The 23,256-nt window shown below is 27.7% G+C and overlaps 1 protein-coding gene across 1 annotated transcript; it reads left to right on the forward strand.

Annotated features, from left to right (window-relative positions):
- The first annotated feature begins 521 nt into the window (after window positions 1–521).
- On the forward strand, window positions 522–3,842 carry LOC124943194 (cytochrome P450 724B1-like). Its single transcript, XM_047483747.1, has 7 exons — window positions 522–1,034; window positions 2,080–2,484; window positions 2,582–2,671; window positions 3,117–3,195; window positions 3,278–3,393; window positions 3,501–3,622; window positions 3,725–3,842. The coding sequence occupies exons 1-7, from the start codon at window positions 522–524 to the stop codon at window positions 3,825–3,827; spliced, it is 1,428 nt and encodes a 475-aa protein (XP_047339703.1). The 3' UTR covers window positions 3,828–3,842.
- The last annotated feature ends 19,414 nt before the right edge of the window (window positions 3,843–23,256 follow it).

The raw sequence follows: 23,256 nt of genomic DNA on the forward strand, positions 1-23,256 counted from the left end.
AATCAAACAAGAAAATGATTTATAAATCACAAAACAATAGATTCCCAAAATTTTGAAAAGGCAACTATAGTAAAATTCATATGAAAATACATATATTAATCTTAATTATCTTCTTTTTTTTAAATATAATAAATCTTTTTAAAATAAATCGAAATCTTTTTTGGATAATTTATTTTCATAATTTGTAATCTCATTTGTATAAATGAATATATAATCTCAAATGAAATTTAAGGAGATTACAAATCAAAATCTTATCACAATAAATTAAAAAAGCATCCAACGTCATTATCCAAATATATATAAAAAACAGTTGTAGATAATCTTTTCAATTTAATTTGGCTGTAATTAATGAAATAGTAAAATAAATTGAAGGAAATATCCATATATATACTTTAGTATTTTTTAAATATGGATTATTCTTATATTATTGAGAAATTGTGAACTACCCAATTATCTCTCTCTCTCTAGTTCTTGAAAAAAAAATGATATTTGTTGTGTGGCCAGAGGTCTCGGTGGTACTCATGGTACTAGCAACACTTACTATTCCATTGATTATTGTGAAATACTTGATGAATTATAATATTTCATATCCAAAATCAAATTTACCTAAAGGAAGAATGGGTTGGCCATTAGTGGGTGAAACAATTAGCTATCTTAAACCCCATAAATCAACCATCTTGGGTAGCTTCTTGCAAGAACATTGTTCAAATTATGGAAAGGTTTTCAAATCAAATCTTTTTGGGTGTTCAACAATCGTTTCATGTGATCATGAGCTCAACACATTCGTTCTTCAAAATGAAGATAAGTTGTTTGAGAGCAGTTACCCTTCAGCCATCCATGGAATCTTGGGAAAGTTTTCAATGATGCTTGTAACCGGAGAACATCATCGAAAATTGAGAGCAGTTGCTGTTGGGTTTATTGGGAAATCAAAGTCAAGACCGGATTTCTTTGCTTATGTAGAAGCTATGACTATATCTCTCATGGATTCATGGAAATTGGAACCACAAATTGCCTTCTTCAAACAATCTAAAAGGGTAATAACATAATTGTTCTCTCTAAATAATGATTTATTTATTTTTAATTACTATCATTATCTTTCTAATTTATCTATCTTTTCTTTTTTATTTTAAAGTAAATAAAGTTCTTAGTATGGTTTATATATATTTTACATAATTTTTTATTATTTATGATAATTTTTTAAGACACATTTATTCTCTTCTTTTGATTATATATATGAAAGATGCTATAAATTTCCCTTTGAATTCAGCTTAGGCTGAAAAGTAAATTACAATAGATTGAACGTTATTTAAAGGACTTTAATTGGTATCTAGTTTTTATTTTTATTTTAAATTTTTTATAATAAAACATGTTTGATTTTTCACTATATGATTTTAAAATAACATTTTCTATACACTTTTTACCTAAAAATATTTTATCTAATTTAATCATATATTTCTTACTAAATAAATAAATCACTATCACTTTTGTTAATTAAAAAATAAATTATTATTTATATATAATAAAGTACTATTTTTCAAATAATATTATATTTCACTTCCACGTGGGTATTGAAGATAACATAAATGAAATACCAAATCAATAATTGGGTAGGAATGAATTGCAACTTTAGCTTTAACATTAGAATGAAGTGAGAGAAAAGGTCATGGATAAGAATTGCAAATAAGTCAAATATATAGGTTGTGTGAATCAATTGCAAATAAGTCAAATATATAGGTTGTTTGAACCAATTGTAAATTCAATGTCCTAAATAATTTTTTATGCCAAGTTCAATGGAAAATTTGAGTTTTCATATATATAATTATTTTCTCGGCGATTAATATATGAGAAATGATTAGGTGAGAGAATTTAGTAAGGAAATTTGGTGAGAGAATAACTTGGCATAATCTTGAAAAAATCAAATAATTTCTTTTTTTCTCTCTTTCCTCTCACTTTTACATTTTTCAACCAAGTAATGCCAAGTCATTCTCTCACTAAATTCCTTCCCTCTATCATTCCTCTTAATATATAATTGATTGATTAAAAACTATGTATATAATATGAGACTTTTGGTTTGTGCAGTTCACTTTATTTGTAATGCTAAAATATGTGATGGATATGGAACCTGATGATCCATTGGCTCCAAGAATGTTAGAGGACTTCATGAGTTATATGAAAGGGTTCGTGTCGGTCCCAGTTCAGATTCCAGGCACAGCTTTCGCGAGAGCGGTTAAGGCAAGGCAAAGGTTGGCGAACACAGTCAAAGAAGTGATGAGGGATAGGGTTAGGGCTGGATCAACTAATAGTATTAACCGAGGAGACTTGATTGACGAAATGATCAAGATTGATGATGATAAACTTAGTGAGGATGAGAAGGTGAGTGTGGCATTGGACATTCTGTTGGCTGGTTACGAGACAACATCAGGTCTTATGGCTCTCGTCGTCTATTTTCTCGTACAATCGCCTCTTTCCATTCAACACCTCAAAGTAGGGTTTTACTCTTTTTATTTTCAATCAGCATATTTTAATTAATTTTCTTAATTAATCGTCATTTTTTCTATTGGTTTAATACATATGTAAATAGGAAGAACACATGGCTATAAGGATGAGAAAAATGGAATTAGGAGAACCTCTAAACTCACAAGATTACAAACAAATGAACTTCACTTCTGATGTAAGTTCTCTTAACTAACTTATATATATATATATATATATATATATATATATATATATATATATATATATATATATATATATATATATATATATATATATATATATATATATATATATATATATATATATATATATATATATATATATATTGATTCACTTCTATTTAATATATCTTGCAAAATTATATTTTAAATAAACTTTCTATCTACTCATAATTAAAAAAAATCATTTTTCAGTCATTTTTATTTCTACTTTCTATTATTTACTCTTTATTACTATTATTATTATAGGTTGATCTTGTTTGAATTGTCAATTAACTATTTCACCCAATTATCTATTAAAATATTATTATTTTATAAATAGTAGTTTAAAATATTTAGTAAAATGATATTTTAGTGATTAAATCTAAATAATCTTATTCTTTCTGTTTATTCTGCTAAAAGGTGATATGGGAAGCTCTTAGATGTGGTAACTTGGTCAAATTCCTGCACAGGAAAGCCATTAAAGAAGTGAGATTCAAAGGTAACTAGTTAACTAATTATATATAATATATATTAATAATTAGTAGTGTTAATTTTAATAATGGTTCTATATGTTTATATAGGTAGAAAATATGAATATGTGATTCCAGCTGGGTGGAAAGTTCTTCCAGTGTTGGCAGGATCTCACCTAGATTCCTCACTTCATCCCAATCCTACTGAATTCAACCCTCAAAGATGGGCAAATGTAATTTTCATTTCCTAAGTATAGTTATATAGTTTTGCATGAAGATTAATAACTAATAATCCATGAATTGATCATCAATTAATTATATAATATATATATAGGATCAACAAGAAATGATGAAGAAGGTAATTCCCTTTGGAGGTGGATCGAGGTTGTGTCCTGGTGGTGATCTTGGAAGACTGGAAACATCCCTTTTCCTTCATCATTTTGTTCTCAACTACAGGTTATATTATCTTGCAATCCAATAATATCATAAGATACTTTAGTTTGTTTCATGATATTATGTATTAATTTATATAAAACTTGACTTTGCATTATTATTCAGGTGGAAGGTCCAAGCAGATGAATCTCCCCTCTCTTGCCCTTATCTGGATTTCAATAGAGGCATGCTGCTAGATATAGAACCATTAGAAACAGGAAAATGTTAAATGAATATTCATGGCAGAAGCATCTGGTCATAACTTTGTTGGCAGGTGAATTATTTGAAACAATTTACTTCTTCTAATTGTATTGGTCAAATTGGAGTTATCGAATGTACATTTTTTTAATTAGTATCTTATGATAATTATATGGTATTTAAATGAATAATAAAAGTGTAAATTCTTCACCGGCCAAAAGAATATTATCTACAAATTTATTGGCATACAATTCTAATTTATATATATCTAATAACTTAATTTAAAATGTATGTTGGAGGTGTAGAACACGCTCTCTCTCCATAATCATTCACAAATCATGTAATTTTTATTTCCTAATTTATTTATATATTTTAGATGAGTTTTCTTTCCAGTCATAATTATATATACATAATATATACATAGTTACAAATCTATATTTCCTATTATAATTATTAATTTTTATTTTTTAATTTTTATTTTATTTTATAGCTCATATAAATATATTCTTTTTCTTTATTAATTTTATATAAATATACTTTTTTTAACACAAATTATATAAACTATATATTATCTTATTAACAAATAAATATTTATTTTTAATATATTTTTATGTATAATATACATAATAATAATAATAATAAATTTTAAATTCTTTCTTATAATAATTACTAATTTATCTCTTCTTCAATAATTACTAATTTTTCTTTCTTAATTAATATTTTTATTATTTTATCTTTCATATATATATTTTTTCTTAATTAATTTTATATAAATTTATTAATCATTTTAATATTAAATCTTTATTTATTTTTATATTTAATATTAAATCTTTATTTATTTTTATATATAAATATTTATAATATACAAAATAATACTATATAATATATAATAACGTTTAATACTCAAAATATATATTTTTTTTTCTCCCTTCTAATCAATTACTTTTAATTTTTTTAATATGCATTTCTCTCTCTTATATATAATATATTTCCTAATTAATTTCAGTTTTTATTTTCTTTTTCATCATATATATATATATATATATATATATATATATATATATATATATATATATATATATATATAATTAATTTTGTATCTCTAATAATTAATTTATTTTTTTATATTATCACTCATCATTTTTATATTAATTTTCCTTCCTAACTATTTTTTTATTTTCTTTTATGTTATTATTTTATTTTCTATTATAATTTATTTATTTTTATGTTATCACTCCTCATTTATATTATTAATTTTTCTTCTTAATTAATTTTTTTCTCTCTCATCTTTTATATATATATATATATAAATTTTTATCTCTCATAATTAATTTATATATTTTATCTCTCTTCATATCTATAATGCATTTTATAATTAATTTTATATAAATATATATTTATCTCTTTATATATTAACTCGTATATTTTTCTTTTTATTAATATATTTTCTTTTAATTATTTTTATATTTATTATAAATTTTTTTTATATTTTATCCTTATGGTATAATATATATATATATATATATATATATATATATATATATATATATATATATATATATATATATTATAATTTATATATACAATAAAGAAAAAAATTAAAAATCATTGATTATAAGAGAGAAAAAAATATATATATATATATATATATATATATATATATATATAATATATTTTCTATTTTTATTTTCTCTCATTATATATATATATATATATATATATATATATAATTTATTAATTTTTTATGTTATCAATACTCATTTATATATTAATTTCCCTTTTTAATTAATTTTTCTTTTCAGATATTAATCCATGCAAATATTAATACATTTTATGGTTTTCAGACGAATTACCCTAAATTGTAATTGTGAAGATGAATGGTCCAAATTAAACCTTGAGTCATCTAATAAAATATTATCATTTTAACTTATGTATTAAATTATTTTTTATTCGTTTTAATTTTTTTTTACATTATGCACTTATTTATTTTTAATATGTTAAACTATAAAATCTTTTAGGTCAAAAAATAATTGTTTTAACATTTTATATCTAAAATTGATCATAATACTCATTATCCCCTACTAATGATCATAATACTCATTATTTCCTAATTTTGTAGATATTTGTTTATTTTAATTATGAGAATATTTATTTTAATATGTTTTCTAAAATTTATGATTATTTTTAGTTAAAATTTTGTTTATGTTTACACATAAATTCAGCTTTATTAAAAATATTCAAAGTGTTACGTGAAAATATATTGGTGGTTAAAATATATAAATTTAATGAGTTGGTTTGAGTAAGATTATTAGACGAAATTTATGAATAAATGTGAAATGAGATGTTTGATTAATAAAAAAAAGTTAAAATTTGGAGTATAATGTTTGATAAAATAATATTATTAATATAGAAGGGAACTAATATTAATATTTGGAAAATTAAAAATTATTTATATTATTTTTCTTTCAAATATATTTAACTTATTTTTTTTTGTCTTTTAATATTCATATTTTAAAATTATTAATTATATATATATATATATATATATATATATATCCATAAAATATAATAAATATGTAATATATATTATTAAATAATAAAATTAAAAAAATATATTTTGACATTTTAAATTTGTAATAAAAAATTGTTATTTTAATTTATGGTTGTCTTGTATAATTTTACTAAAGTATTATACTATAAAATTGTTTTTATTAAATAAAAATAATAATTAATATTTTTATTTAATATAAAATTAATAAATATATGTATATATTAATATATTATTAAATAAATAAAATTAAATAAAAAATAAAAAATCTTAAAAAGAATTAAAAAAAAAAGCAAAAATAACTTAAGATAAATAATAATAAAAAAAATTAAAAATTATATATGTTTGAAAATATATTTAACTAATCATGTTAAGTTTTGAAATGATAAAAAAATTGAGACTTATTTATTATTCATGACAAGTTGGAGACGACACATTTCTTCCTACAAGAGATGGCACTACTGTGGTGGAGGAGGCGAGAATAAGATATTGAACGAGGGACCTTGAGGATGGAAACATGGGAAGACTTTAAGACCGAGTTCAAACGCTAATTTTTCCCTGAGAATGCCGAGTACGAGGCTAGGAAAAGGTTGAGTCAACTTGTGCACAAAGGGACCATCAAAGAGTATGTGAAGGAGTTCTAGAAGTTGATGCTCGAGTTACCCCGTCTAACTATATATTTAATAGTTAATTAAATATATTAATTTTTTTTATTTTTTATTAATATTTTTTGTTGTTAAATATAAATTTACACTAAATAGTCAAAATTAATATAGTTATAAAAAACGCAAATAAACTCAACATGTTTTTTTTAGTATTTTATTTTCTAAATAAGTAAATCAACACTGAGTAATATCATATCAAAGTAAAATTTTATATAATTTAATTGGTAATATTATCCAAAACTTAATATTTGAAAAAACTAAATTTCAAACTTATATAAATGGAATTTTATATTTTTAGATATTTGATAAATTTAAAAATATATGTTAACATTAAATTTTAATTAAAACTAATTTTTATAAAAATTAAACATTTAAAATTAATTAAATTTGAATAATATAAGTTCTCTTCAAAAATATTTATATATAAATAATATTTTGTTTATATTTTTATCTATGAATTTTCAAAAAAAAAAGAGTTAAGTAATGAACATGAAAATAAAGACATGTTTAGAGAATATAAATTTTACACTTTCATGAGAATAAATGTATGGAGATACACAACAATAACAAATATATAATAACATATATTTATTTATGGGAAAATAAATGAGTATCGAGCTATACATATGAATCTCTATCTAGCATAGTTTATGAAATCAAAGTTAAAAAATAAGTCTTACTATTTCTTGTTGCAACTGTGTAAATGATATGCTACTAAATCGATGTGCATATTTTGATTTTTTTGCTTCGTTTCTGCAATTAATATATATAATGTTAGATTAAAATTTATTATTAAGTATAAAATTTGAAAGAAGAAACCTGAAATTTATCGGTAAAATAATAATTTTCAAGCAGCCACTCTCAATCTTGTTGGGTCATTTCATCAGGCTTATCTGCCCTGAATACTTCCACATTTCTTTCGTGTTTCCTTATCTTATTGGAATTTATGTCGTACCTCTAATCCTCCCACCCCGTCTTAATGTGTTTCAAGGTGTCGTCTCGATAACTCTCAATATCATCTAAATCAAATTTATCCTGAAATAAAACAATTTATAAGAAATAAATAATTAATTTTAAATGGAAATGTATTAAAAATGATTAACTTACGATAACAGACTATCACGGAGTATCTAAGGCGGTGGGGGTGAGGTGGCTCCAATGACTGTGCAATATGGAATAAAATTATTCTCTCGAACAGTGGCCCCCAAATACCGACTCCATAAGCCCCTATTTTTGCAGCACAACTTTCTATTAATTGGGTCAAATGTGACTCACACCTTTTCTCCATTAGCCGTCAATTTGGCCAATTCAAAGTTCTTGTTGCTACCTCTCCTTCTCTGAGAGTTAGAAGACTCTGTATTTGTGCCTTCATTAGTCGATGGTGTGGGCTCATCAAGATTTTGCACATCCTCATTAGTGGATGGCTGTGTGGGCTCAACAAGATTTTGCACATCATATATTAGGTCTTAAATAAACCAAAAATTCCAACCCCTTTCTCAATAAATATTTGAGAAAAGAAGAAAACATTTATCCCTTCTATGAACCGATAAGAAGGATTTTAGGGAAAAAGTATGGGCAAATTTAAGATCATCACTTTTACCCAAAAGTGATAATCTCAAAACAAACTCGTCAGTATCATAATAACTTCAATAAAATGATATCGATCATAAGTTTTTTTTGTTCAACACAATTATCAAAAAAGAGTAACTCTCTAATGAATGTTTTTAAGAAAATGTACAAAATAAATCAAACTAAAATGTAAGAACAGGAGCCACAAATTAAGAAAGAATACATCATCTCTTTCGATACAAGAGAAAATAGAAGTTTAAAACTCAATGGATTCAACAAAAATCACAAAATAAAAATGCCAAAAAGAAAAAATATGAATAAACAAAAATATCTCAAAAAGGAGAAAAATGTTTCTTTGTTGGTTGAGGTATTGAAATCACCATTTGTTGCTCACTCAGACTCTAGTCTTGATTGCTACAACAAGGGCAAAATATACAAATTCTACCATATACAACTCGGAAGCTAAAATGCGACTCAAAAAGTTGAGGTATTGAAATCACCATTTTTGGTTCACACAAACTTTAGTCTCAATTGTTACAGCAAGAATAAAAATTTACCAATTCTACTAGATATATCCAGAGTCAACAAAGAAAAACAAAATAATATTTGGTAGAGAAATATGTCAAAGCTGAAAGTTTTTAAACACTCTCTAATTTTTTTAAGATGTGTAAACTTTCAAAAAAATGTGGCTTAAAGCTAAGCAAATATAAATAATTAAACCCTATCATAATTTTAAAGTTTTGATCATCTTCTTTGAGAGTTAAGATTATGGATAATCGTTTACAAACGAGATCGAATTTATAACTAATATCTCGAAAATCAAGGAAACATAAATTCGATTTCTTTACGATAAAACCGTAAGTGGTCATGAAATGATATTTAGAGCTAAGCATCGAACATGTTATAAATCCAAGATATCATGATTCATATAAGGGGTCAAGGATTATTTTGATTTCTAAAAGGAAACAAACTAATTCAACTTTTATTGACAATCCCTATGTCTTTTCCTTTTAAAATAAAGTTTTGGAAAATAAGAATAGGAAAATACCCCTTTATCCAAAAATATGGATTACCTTCTAAAATCTTGAAATCGTCGATTAACGGATTTCAACTAGTTGTGAAAGTCACTTTGAAAAAATAAAAAAATGAGATGTTGAAATAATTCCCTTAAAGGCAAAATAAAAAAAATGAGATGTTGAAATAATTCCCTTAAAGGCAAAATAAATCAAGACCAATACTATAGAAACTAAGTAAGCGTTCGCGTCTCTAGGAAACTAAAACCCTATCTATTGATACATACCCGAGATCATTTGTGTATGATCCGACCAATACTCTATATGTTGATAAGTACACAAGATTATTTTCACATGGTGTAACCAAAACCCTATATGTTGATGGGTATCTGAGATTATTTGTGTATGATCCAACTAAAACTCTATATGTTGATAGTTACCTGAGATCATTTGTGTATGATCTAACTAAAACTCTATCTATTGATAAGTATACGAGATAATTTTCACATGGTCAAATCAAAATCCATATGTTGATAGAGACCCAAGATCATTTGTGTATGATCCAACTAAACCATGTTTATTAATAGGTACCCGAGATCATTTGTGTATAATCTAACCAAAACCCTATTTGTTAATAGATACCCGAGATCATTTGTATATGATTCAACTAAAGCTCTATATGTTGATAGCTACCTAAGATCATTTGTGTATGATCCATCCAAAACTCTATCTATTAATAGGTACCCGAGATAATTTGTGTATGGTCCAACTAAACTTATTTTTTTGATAGTATTTCCATCATTTTTACACGATCACTCTAAACATTACTTATTAGTAACTCACATGAATAGGTTTGTCAACTTTCACGTTCAACTAGACATATATGTTGATAGTACTTTGATCATTTATACACGATCGCTCTAAATGTTATGTATCAGTAACTCAAGTGAATATGTTTGTCAACTTTCATGTTCAACTAAACATGTTTGTTTATAGTACTTCGATCATTTATACATGATAGCTCTAAATGTTACTTATTAGTAACTCACGTGAATACGTTTGTCAACTTTCACGTCCAACTAAATATATTTTTTTATAGTATTTCGATCATTTATACATGATTGTTTTAAACGTTACTATTTAGTAACTCACGTGAATACATTTTTCAACTTTCACGTTCAAGTTAACATATTTGTTGATAGACTTTGATCATTTATACATGATTTCTTTAAACGTTACTTATTAGTAATTCACGTGAATAAGTTTGTCAACTTTCAAGTTCAACTAAACCTATTTGTTGATAGGACTTCGATCATTTATACATGATCGCTCTAAATGTTACTTATTAGTAACTCGCATGAATAAGTTTTTCAACTATCACGTTCAACTAAACATATTTGTTGATAGTATTTCGATCATTTATATATGATCGCTCTAAACATTACTTTTTAGTAACTGACGTAAAAAAGTTTGTCAACTTTCACATTCAACTAAATATATTTATTGATAAGTACTTCGATCATTTATACCTGATCACTTTAAACGTTACTTATTAGTAATTCACGTGAATAAGTTTGTCAACTTTCAAGTTCAACTAAACATATATGTTGATAGTCCTCGGCCAAAACGAAATCAATGATCACTAGTGAAAAAAGGACTTTTACCGATAGAATTTACCGAGGGTTTTATAAAACTCTCGGTAATGGTCCCGAAAGGAATAAATCTTTCGTTATTAAAAATAAATTTCGAGAGGTGTATAAAACCTTCGGTGATATGAGTTTTCACCGAAAGTTTTTCACAAAACCCTCGGGTTTGACTATTCCCAAAAAAACTGAAAATAATTCTAAGTGTTGGATAAGGGTAATTGCGATGTTTTTTCAAAAAACCCTCGATTTTGACTCTCCCCAAAAGGGTAATTGCGAAGGTTTTTCCAAAAACCCTCGGTTTTGACTTTTCCCAAAAATACTAAAAATAATTCTAAGTGTTGAGAAATGGGTAAATGCGAAGGTTTTTCCAAAAACCCTCAGTTTTGACTTTTCCCAAAAATACTAAAAATAATTCTAAGTGTTGAGAAATGGGTAATTGCGAATGTTTTTCCAAAAACCCTCGGTTTTGACTTTTCCCAAAAAAAAACTAAAATAATTCTAAGTGTTGGGAAATAGGTAATTGCGAAGGTTTTTCCAAAAAAACTCGGTTTTGACTTTTCCCAAAATTACTAAAAATAATTATAAGTGTTGGGAAGGGGGTAATTGCGAAGGTTTTTCTAAAAACCCTCGGTTTTGACTCTTTCCAAAAAATCTGAAAATAATTCTAAGTGTTGGGAAATGGGTAATTGCGAAGGTTTTTTAAAAAACCCTCGGTTTTAACTATTCTCAAAAAAACTGAAAATAATTCTAAGTGTTGGGATGGGGGTAATTGCGAAGGTTTTTCTAAAAACCCTCAGTTATGACTCTTTCCAAAAAATCTGAAAAATATTATAAGTGTTAGGAAATGGGTAATTGCGAAGGTTTTTTAAAAAACCCTCGGTTTTGACTGTTCTCAAAAAAACTGAAAATAATTTTAAGTGTTGAGAAGGGGGTAATTGCGAAGATTTTTCAAAAAACCCTCGGTTTTGACTGTTCTCAAAAAAACTGAAAATAATTCTAAGTGTTGGGAAGGGGGTAATTGCGAAGGTTTTCTAAAAACCCTCGGTATTGACTCTTTCCAAAAAATCTGAAAATAATTCTAAGTGTTGGGAAATGGGTAATTGCGAAGGTTTTTAAAAAAAACCCTCGGTTTTGACTCTTCTCAAAAAAACTGAAAATAATTTTAAGTGTTGAGAAGGGGGTAATTGCGAAGGTTTTTCAAAAAAACCCTCGGTTTTGACTTTTCTCAAAAAAACTGAAAATAATTCTAAGTGTTGGGAAGGGGGTAATTGCGAAGGTTTTTCTAAAAACCCTCGGTTTTGACTCTTTCCAAAAAATCTGAAAAATAATTCTAAATGTTGGGAAATGGGTAATTGCGAATGTTTTTTAAAAAACCCTAGGTTTTGACTCTTCTCAAAAAAACTGAAAATAATTTTAAGTGTTGAGAAGGGGGTAATTGCGAAGGTTTTTCAAAAAACACTCGGTTTTGACTTTTCTCAAAAAAACTGAAAATAATTCTAAGTCTTGGGACGGGGGTAATTGTGAAGGTTTTTCAAAAAACCCTCGGTTTTGACCCTTCTCAAAAAATCTGAAAATAATTCTAAGTGTTGGGAAGGGGGTAATTGCGAAGGTTTTTCAAAAAAAACCCTCGGTTTTGACTTTTCCCAAAAAAACTGAAAATAATTCTAAGTGTTGGGAAATGAGTAATTGCGAAGGTTTTTAAAAAACCTTCGGTTTTGACTTTTCTCAAAAAATCTGAAAATAATTCTAAGTGTTGGAAAGGGGGTAATTACGAAAGTTTTTCAAAAAACACTCGGTTTTGACTTTTTCCAAAAAATCTGAAAATAATTCTAAGTGTTGGGAAATAGGTAATTGCGAAGGTTTTTCAAAAAACCCTCAGTTTTGACTCTTTCCAAAAAATCTGAAAATAATTCTAAGTGTTGGGAAATGGGTAATTGCGAAGGTTTTTCAAAAAACTCTCGGTTTTGACTCTTCCCAAAAAACTGAAAATAATTCTAAGTGTTGAGAAATGGGTAATTGCGAAAGATTTTTAAGTATCTTTAGGTTTTGACATTTCAAAACCGAAAGATATTTAGAAAACTTTCGGTATTTCACTTCTCCATTTGTTAATTACTTGGTGTTTCACTTTCTAATTAGCTTGTTTAAACTCCTAACTAAGCTAATAAAATGTGTTATATTTTTGAAGAGTAGAGATTGTGATTAATTATATAAATGTATATGATTGTGTATGATTATATAAAGAAGTGTATGTTTTGTGTTTGATTATATTAAGGATGTGTGTAGAGTTTGATTATTAGATGTGCGGGGATTGTGTAAGGATATGAAATGTGTTAAATTAATGTTGTTCAAGCTAATTAGAAAGTTAAACACCAATTAAATAAAAAAAATGAAGAAGTCAAATACCGAAAGATATTCAAATATCTTTCGGTTTTGAATGGTAATACCGAGAGTTATAGGTATATCTCTCGGTATTTGACTTCTTCATTTTTTGATTTCTTCATTTATTTTAATTTACTAGGTGTTTAATTAGCTTGTATAAACTCTTAACTAAGCTAATAAAGTGTGTGCTATTTTTGAAATGTATGGATTGTGATTAATTTTATAAATGTATATGATTGTGTTTGATTATATAAAGGAATTTATATTTTTGTGTTTGATGATAATAAGAATATGTGTAGAGTTTGATTATAAAAAGGATGTGTTTAATGATAATTAGGTTGTGTTTTAAATAGATGAATGTGTGTTGTTGATGTTTTAAGTTAAAAAATCTAAGGTCAAAACCAAAACCGAGAGTTATATATAAAACTCTCGGAAATATTAAAAATCAAAACCGAGAGTTATACCTAAAACTCTCGGAAATATGAAAGGGTCAAAACCGAGAGTTATACCTAAAACTCTCGGAAATATGAAAGGGTCAAAACCGAGAGTTATACTTAAAACTCTCGATAAAACCCCTTTTAATTAAAAAAACATCTTTCCCTTTCCAAATCACTATCGCTCGCTTCTTCCCTCTCCCCTTCTCGCGATCGACAGTCGCGCTCACCCGAAAGACGATCCACGCCAATAACGACAAACACGGCCCACGCCCAACACCGCCCACGTCCACGTCGCCGATTGATCCTTCCGCCGCTTGTAGCTCGCCGACGATCTATCTACCGTCGTGTCTCTAGCTCGTCGTCTATTTGCCTGCCGCCGTGCTTCTTCTCTTCAACTTCTAGGTTAGTTTAATTATGTTTATATTATATGGTTAGATTTAGGTTTGATGTTGGTTAGTTTTAGGTTTGATTTAGGTTACAGTTTCTTGGATTTAAGTTTGATTTATGTTAGATTTAGGTTTGAATGATATTAGTTTTATGTTTTATTTAAGTTAGATTTTGTTAGATTTAAGTTTGATTGATGTTAGTTTTATGTTTGATTTATGTTAGATTTTGTTAGATTTATGATTTATGTTAGATTTAGGTTTGAATGATGTTAGTTTTATGTTTGATTTATGTTAGATTTTGTTAGATTTAGGTTTGATTTAAGTTTGTGAATGAATTGATTAATATTGATGTTAGTTTTATGTTTTATTATTATTGATGTTAGATTTATGTTTGATTTATGTTTGATTTAAGTTTGTGAATGAATTGATTATTATTGATGTTAGTTTTAGGTTTGATTATTATTGATGTTAGATTTAGGTTTGATTTAAGTTTGTGAATGAATTGATTATTATTGAAGTTAGTTTTAGGTTTGATTATTATTCATGTTAGATTTAGTTTGATTTAAGTTTGTGAATGAATTGATTATTATTGATGTTACTAATTTCATAAATCATTTATTTCAGAAGGCGGGGTGAAATAAGACGGACACCCTCTATCGTTGAAGTTTTCAAGAGGACCCGTACCCCAAAAGCTACAAAAGAAAACCCCAACCCGATCCCAGACGAACGAGCGCAAGAGAAGATTGTAAGTTAATTGACTTTAATAAAATTATATATAGCTTATTTATATAAATGAAAATTAATTTCAAATGTGCAGGCAGAGATGGAGGAAGTAAGAAGCAATGATATCTTTGACTTCGACTTGACGAAGAATGTGTACGGATGCCAAATGCATGGGACAGTGATCGGTATGGGATCCGACGTCCGACCCACACAAGAGGATCGTCGGAGTGGAAACAATTCTCAACGATCCACTGATCGGTTGTTGGAGGAGAATGAATAGCTAAAGGCGGATGTGAGACACATGGCATTGACAATGGAGGAAATTCAAATGAGGAATATAGAAAGAGCGGAAATGATTAGTGAAATGGAAAAGAGGGATAGAGAAAGATCGCAAAGGGAGAGTCAAATGGAAGCGGAGAGGATGCAAATGACGCAAAGAATGGAGAAATATGATCAACAAATTGAATTATTAATGACAAACCCTCCCCCAACTAGTTAGTACATTATAATTTTTGAACAACTGTAAATGTTTTGGTTCGACTGATGATAGGTTGTTTGCATGATTGGGTTTGGTTTAGAATTTTGGAATTATAATGATCTTTTGGTTTATGAATATTATTGTATATGTGTTGGTTTGGTTGAACAGGTTTTGGTTACGCACAAAACGATCACCCTATTTGAGACATTTATAGAGACAATAACGAGAGTTATTTGAAAAACTCTCGGTTCTTCCTTAAAAGAAAACCCGAGAGTTATTTGAAAAACTCTCGGTTTTTCCTTACAAGAAAACCCGAGAGTTATTTGAAATACTCTCGATTTTTCTTGCAAGGGAAAAGCCGAGAGTTTTTCAAATAACTCTCGGTTTTTCTTGTGAGGGAAATCCGACAGTTTTTCAAATAACTCTCGGGTTTTCTTTTAAGGAAGAACCGAGAGTTATTCAAATAACTCTCGGTTTTTCTTGCGAGGAAAAATCCGAGAGTTTTTCAAATAACTCTCAGGTTTTCTTGTAAGTAAAAGCCAAGAGTTTTTAAATAACTCTCGTTTTTTTTCTCTGGTATCTAAACCGAGAGATTTATGAAATTTCTCGGTAAACACCAAATTAGATTTACCGAAAATAGCAATACCGACGAATGCCGAGAGTTACCCAAACTCTCGGTATTATATCTATATTGAAAGATATAAGGTCATTACCGAGAGTTTATACTCTCGGTAATGACCCTTTTTTCACCGGTGGATCAGAATGTACAATTTAAATTGAAATTTTTACATTTTAGTTTGATTAGTCTTGAATACTTCTTTATTATATGTTTTCTTAATTTGATTTAATCTTAAGATTAAATCAAAACGTTCTACTTAAATCAATATGAACGAATCATTTTTAGTAAATAAAAACAATTATGATTTTAAAATTTCTTAAAAATGAATTTATGTTCTTGAGTTGTAGTTTGAGAATTTCAATCTTAAAAGCTTCCTAACACTTCCTAACAAAAGATGTTAGTAGTAATTTTGGATCAATTATAATCGGTTTAAGGTATATTTACAAAAAAACCAAAATTTTGAAAAATCTAGAAAAAATTAGTTATTGAACTAGTTAAAAGTGATAGCTAGTATTCATGTTTTAGTCGTGTTCGATTCTAACATACATATGGAAGTTGTTGGTAAACCTTAGTTGTTAAATTAAAATTTAGAAATTAAAAACCCGATTTTTATTCAATAACAACTCGGATCACATTGAACCTCATTCCGACCGATTGAAACATCAAGATGATGTTAAAAATGACCTTTGGAAGTAGATGAAACTTATAATGCCTTAAGGTCGAAGGATGTAAGCTCTTATCAAAATCCTAAAATATGTCGTATGTGTTCTTGACATTCGACCGAATAATCATGCATTCGACTAAGAATTTAAGCTTGGGTGGTTTTCGACTAAGCCATCCCCTACATTGGATCGAGAAATTTTGGCATCCAACCGAGAATTTTGTCTTGGCCTATTTTTCGACCAAGGAAAATAGCGAAACACGGTATGTGATCGAAGAGCAGGATGTGCGGCCAAGTTTCAGCCTCTGCGTTGACCGAGTGTTGAGACTCATTGTCATGGGGTCAAATCCAACACAAACATGCTTGTCCAACCATTTCGCGACCTGGACACTTGCCTTTTGGCCTATTTATTTTGGGCTTTTAAATTAAAATTTTATTGATTTTAAATTAAAAAAAAATAGTTGACAATTGTTCATTCAAATAAATATTCTTTTAAATTAATTATTTTTAATTAATTTAAAATAAATATTTTTTAATCAAATTGTAAAACTGTATTTTATTATATTCAAATTTGTAAGATTATTTAAATTGAATCAATAATTAATTATTATTATTATAATTAATTTTAACATATATTTTTTAAATTTTTTTTGTTAAAGATTTTTCGAGAAACAAACTGAAGTTGAAAATTTTCAAATCTCAAACCTTTTCGGGAAAAGTGATTAACGAGTGTTACAGTAATATATATATATATATATATATTTCATTTCTATTTTTATTTATTTATTTATTAGTTTAGTAATGATTATATTTCGTAAGATAAGGTTTTGATTAAGCAATTTATAATTATTTTTTAAATAGCTTGTTTAGTTTTTTTATTTTTAAAATAAGTTTGAAATTTTACAAATTATTTTTATTTTATTTTTACTTAAATATATAAAAATAAATGATTATAAACTTGTTATCCAATAAACATAAATTAAATTATTGGATGTATTATATTAAATAAGTACATAAGTAATAAGTTAAATTATCAAACACAATCAATTATTGTATCACCTTACAAAACAAAAACAAGCATATAATAAGTAATATTATATTCAATATAATATTATATAATTTAATTGACAAATTTAATGTGAAAGTCAAAATTTGAAATTATTTTGTTGAAATTAGTTTTCTTCTAACGGATTTTTTTTTTTGGAAAACGGTTAAAACCATTTCATTAAAATCCCAAAAGTGGGAGGGTTAAGAATCAAAGATAGACAAGTCTTAGCTAGGATTATAAGATGACAATTAAATGACCCTAAAAATCCTGATTAGTAGCAATCAAACATACAAGAAGTAGAGATTACAAACAAAGATTATAAACTGTATCAAATCCTAATTATCCCAATCAGGATTTTTATTTCCATACCAACCTGATGTTTCAACATATTGTCTTCCTCTTCCTCTTCCCCTTGTCCTTCCTCTTCCCCTTCCCTTCCTCTTGCAATTAACGGGAGATGAACTGAAGAGGTTGATGAATACTGCATATTCTCATCTTGATTTCTTTCTTTATATGAACGTGTTCTTATTTGATAGAAAGAATTATTTTTCAGAATTTCTAAGCTCTTCACATTGTTGTTCTCAACTTGAATTTCGAGATCATTGTCTTTAATTCCCCCAGCTTCATCTTTGGAATCCTCAACAACTTTAGATTCCTCTTTATCAACATTGGCATTCTCTTCTTCCTCTTGATTAACCTAAGTATCTTCCTCTCTGTTTTCATCAGCAACCACTTCAACTTGATTTGATTGTGAATCATCAACTATATCTTCAACATGATTAGGTTGAGGATGCACCTCCTTCTTCGTATTGCTTTTTTCTTGTACATAATTTTCTTTATCTTCTGTTTCCTATCTTTTAACCACATTTTGCTCTTTAAAAATAGAAACATTTGTATCATTTTCTGCATCTTTACTTTCTGACCATTATGAATTTTCTGATCTTCTTCCTTAGCCAAATCAAATTTTGGGCTTGCATGTTGGAAAGTATTGCAGAAAGAGCATCTGTCTAGCCTCCAGTCATAAGTAATTTTCATGACAGTAGGTTTTCCTTTTCTGTCTACTACTGTCATACTTTTCGGTAGTGTACTTCTAGGATGCACCTCAATGCTAATTTTAGCAAATGTTAGGTGCTCTCCTCCTTCAGTAATTGGATCAATGTATAATGGTCTACCCAATAAACATGCAAAATGACTAAGAGCTTCAGAATTGTACATATGTGCAGGTATATTCCAGAGCTTGAACCATATTTGTGTAGTTTCTTTTGGCTTACTCAATAAGTTCATGTTTTCGGGCCATTTTTCTAACTTCATACAATTGGATCATATATATGTATGCCAATTTTCTAGAATTTCCTCTAGATTAGATCACTTCTTGAATTTAAGGAAATATAAATCATGGACATTTGTTGAAATCTTCTTCAGCCCTTTTCCTTCCCATTGTTTCAACAGTACATCTTTAGTAATTAGGAAAGATACTCTGTTTTTACCAATGTAGTTTCCCACAACTACATTTTCCCATTCCTCTATACAGTTTTCCTCTACTTCAGTAGGCAATTTAAATTCAAATGGAGAATTTAGTACCTCCACTTTTGTCTGTGTATTGCCCAAGTAGATTTTTCCTTTATAAGAATAATCTTCTGATTTTTTTGCATTGTTGTTCTTCCAGACTTCATTAGTTTTCCATGTCGAGTTGCTCCTGATAGTATATGACTTAGATTTGGGAGTCTTCATTAGTTCTTTCATTGTAACAACTGACCATTGAACAATTTCTTCATATTCTTATTTTTTCAACAGATTTCAGTCTTGAAGATAGTGGGTGTTGAGTTGAATTATAATCTGTTGTGCTTTCTCCTTATTGATGACAATTTCTCCCCTTTTGGCATGCATAAGGAGCTTTGTAATCTGATTCTTAAGCCAAAACAGATTAGCTCTTTCATTATAGCGTATCTTCCAAGCTCCTTCAATATCCCCTTATTTTCCTGCATTATTTTCAATATGAATTTTCCCAACAGTAGTTGGAGCAGATTGATTAATTGTGTTGATATTCTGCTGTTCTTTGATAATATCTTCAGAAATTCTTTCAAATTCTTTGATTGTTGATTCCTTAATTCCTTCTAGCACAAAATCCCTAACTTCTTTTGATTTATTACTTTTGTTCTTTCCTTTCCCCATAATGGTAGAGACAGAATAATAGAACAAATTAATTGCAGAAACCCTAAGAGATGATCAAAAGTACACCGCAATCGATGGAAAAATCTAACGGCGCTTACAAATGTACAAGAAACCCTAGACTAGCAACACTTATTGAACGACGCAAGATAATACCGGGATGCCTGTGTCGATCGTCCTGTGTCGCCTGTGCCTATTGTGTCGATCGTGTCGTGCTAATTGTGCCGATGGTGCTTCCTTTGATTAATGATAATTTCGATGTCGATTTGATGACTTATGGTGTAGGACAATATCGTGTCATCCGTGTCTTTCTTCTTGTTCCTATCGTGCCACTGTACCAATTGTGCCGTCTATGCCGATCGCAAATCAAATCTCCAAAGCTTTTCTCTCTCTTTTGAAATATCTGATATTCTTGATTTATATGATTGGTGATCGTGCAACACATAATTTATATATTTAATATTTCATTTCAAGTAGTTTTATGTAAACAAAAATTAAATTTTAAATTCATACCATTTTTCTTATTTAACTTTAAATATATATAGCTAATGTAATTTAAAAATACACTAAAGGAAAAATATTTATTTGCATTGATATTTATTGACGAAATTTTCAACTAATATGGAATTTGTGACGGTATTTCCAACTAATTATTTCTTCTGCAAAAACATAAATAGTTAGTTGCAACTTTTTGCAACAAATTTTGTGATTCCTTTGCGACAAATTTGCATCAAAAATTGTCACTTTTGTTACAGATTTTGCGAAACTTTGTATCAGAAATTGTCACATTTTTTGTTATAAATATTGTGACGAATTTTGCATCTGAATTTATTTATTGGATTATCTATCACTACAACAGATGTCACTTGTACCCACACATAAATACCAACGTATAATATGCGTCGGCAGAACATTTTCTTGTAGTACAAGTGAATTTTATTTTTATAAAACTTGTAATGATGATGACTCCAGCAACCAAATACAATTAATATATTTTTGTTTTTTATATTCTTCTAATATCTATGCTACCTCTTTAATCAAATAAACCCGGTAGAACAAAAAGTAAACTAGACTCGTTCCCTAATTTTAAAACTGAAAAACCTATGTTGAGAGAGCGATTAAGCGAGAATTCTCCCGAGTTGAGCCTTAGCCACCAGAGCCCATTAGGGAAGAAGACGAATGATTTTCGATGGAGTTCGCATTAAGGTCACCTAGCATGAGATTTGTAGAGAGACACTAACCCTCAGGGTGGTTGGTTGTGTTGCCGGCCGCGAAACAGCGGCCCCTTTGGGCTGAGAAATGAAGGTTCGTAGGGGTTCGCGGAGGATTAATGGAGGTTCTTAGCCTAATTTATAAAGTGTGAGACTTATTTTTATTGGTAAAGTTCACGAATCGCTTTCTCGAGCTGAAAAAGTGAGCTGCAAGACCTCCAAGGTTAGATTCTCTTCATTTCTCTTTGTATCTCGCTATTACTCTTTCTATCAATACAAGGTTTTTATTTGCACTTCTTTCTTATTTTAGCTTGCACAATAATGTTGTAAGTCAGACTCAAACAACGAACTATAATGTATTGTCTATATGATGTTATCCAAATCTTATATATAATGAAAACAATTGAGCCATATCTCAAGCTCAAATTTCAGGTAATTTTATGAGGCAATAACTCAATCATATTACTAATACTTTTTCATACTGATAGATGATAGAAACTAATTATGTATACATGTAGTTTTGACTAATTAAACCTTGTAAAATTGTATCATCTAACAACTTGAAGACAGGAAAAGAAAAAGATAAATATATGATTCTATGAGCTAAATAAAATAGTGTCAATGATTGATGCTCCAAACTCTATTGACTGACAATTCCAGTTCGGAGAGTATTGAATATATACATGTGGTTTTTTTAAAATCATTCTAGTACACTGAGAATTAAGCATATTAAATGGCTACTTAACCTTTTACCTTTTAGATGTTCTAGCTTTTTTTGTGAGGATTAGGTGATCAATTATTAACCATTTGGTTTCTTTTTGTTGCTTCATCTATTTTAGGCAAGGGAAAATAACCTACCCTTAAACTAAACTCTGGTAGGCTTGAAATTTTTTATGTTATTGTATCAAGTGTGTTAGCTCATTCTACAATCACATGTGTTTCTTTTTCATATTCACAAGAACTTGTTATTTCTGAGATGTTAGTAGATAGTAATGTTTTTAATACAATTGTTTACCCCTCCATGAATAACTAAAGTTGCATTTTCAGTTCTTTTAAACAAACTCAATTCTAGGTAGATTATATAACTAGATATGTCATGTGTATATAAGTTGATGGATTAAATGGTATAGATCTTCTGACACTTGATCAAATGGATCTATAAATGATACGTCTTATTTGAGCTAATTTATGCAAAAATCAGTTGTATCAGAATTGATGTAAAGTCTCTTTTCCAATCTCAATATATGAATCAAGTTGCCTTCTTTATTATATTATACTGAAACTAAAACTTATGAGAGGCTTTCAAATATATGTGGATAGGGAGAGGATCGAAAAACTCTAATGGTAGACTTAAAGATACCATTACTAAATTAATCAACGTATTTATGTCCCTTCATGTGTGATTTCCTGCTCCAATGATAACTCATATATATACAACTTTATTCCTCTTAACATTAGTCAATTTAATTTACTTGAATTTCAATCAAATTTTATTTGGTATACATGCTGTCAGTGCCGTTTGTTATTATTGAATTGTACATTCATCCTAAATTGAATTTTTATAATTTGTTATATGTTATTATTGTAAGTTACATTCTTCTCTTAAATTTGTTTTCAATATTTTTTATGTTACTGTTTCTATTATCTCATAGTACTTTACAACTTATTTTTTAAGAATATAAAGTTCTTACACAACAGGTTTCGAAAAAAAAAATTAATTAAATGTTTACGTAAGTATGTCATTACATATAGGAATTCTCGCACTTTTCTAAATTTTGCTATTCTTATTATGGTTTCAAAATTTTCAATGCAGGTTGACCAAAGTTCTACCTTTGCTTTTATTAGACGATGAATGTCAATCATATCTAGTAACATATCAATTTTCTTTTATCACTACACAAAATGATA

The sequence above is a fragment of the Impatiens glandulifera genome, chromosome 1, assembly GCF_907164915.1.
Source record: "Impatiens glandulifera chromosome 1, dImpGla2.1, whole genome shotgun sequence".
NCBI lineage: Eukaryota > Viridiplantae > Streptophyta > Magnoliopsida > Ericales > Balsaminaceae > Impatiens > Impatiens glandulifera.

Excerpts from the sequence above, each read along its gene's own strand:
- LOC124943194 (XM_047483747.1), top strand. The coding sequence starts at position 522 with ATGGTACTAGCAACACTTACTATTCCATTGATTATTGTGAAATACTTG. Across the intron at positions 2,485-2,581 it reads TTTCCATTCAACACCTCAAA|GAAGAACACATGGCTATAAG; the intron begins GTAGGGTTTTAC and ends ATATGTAAATAG. Across the intron at positions 3,196-3,277 it reads TAAAGAAGTGAGATTCAAAG|GTAGAAAATATGAATATGTG; the intron begins GTAACTAGTTAA and ends ATGTTTATATAG.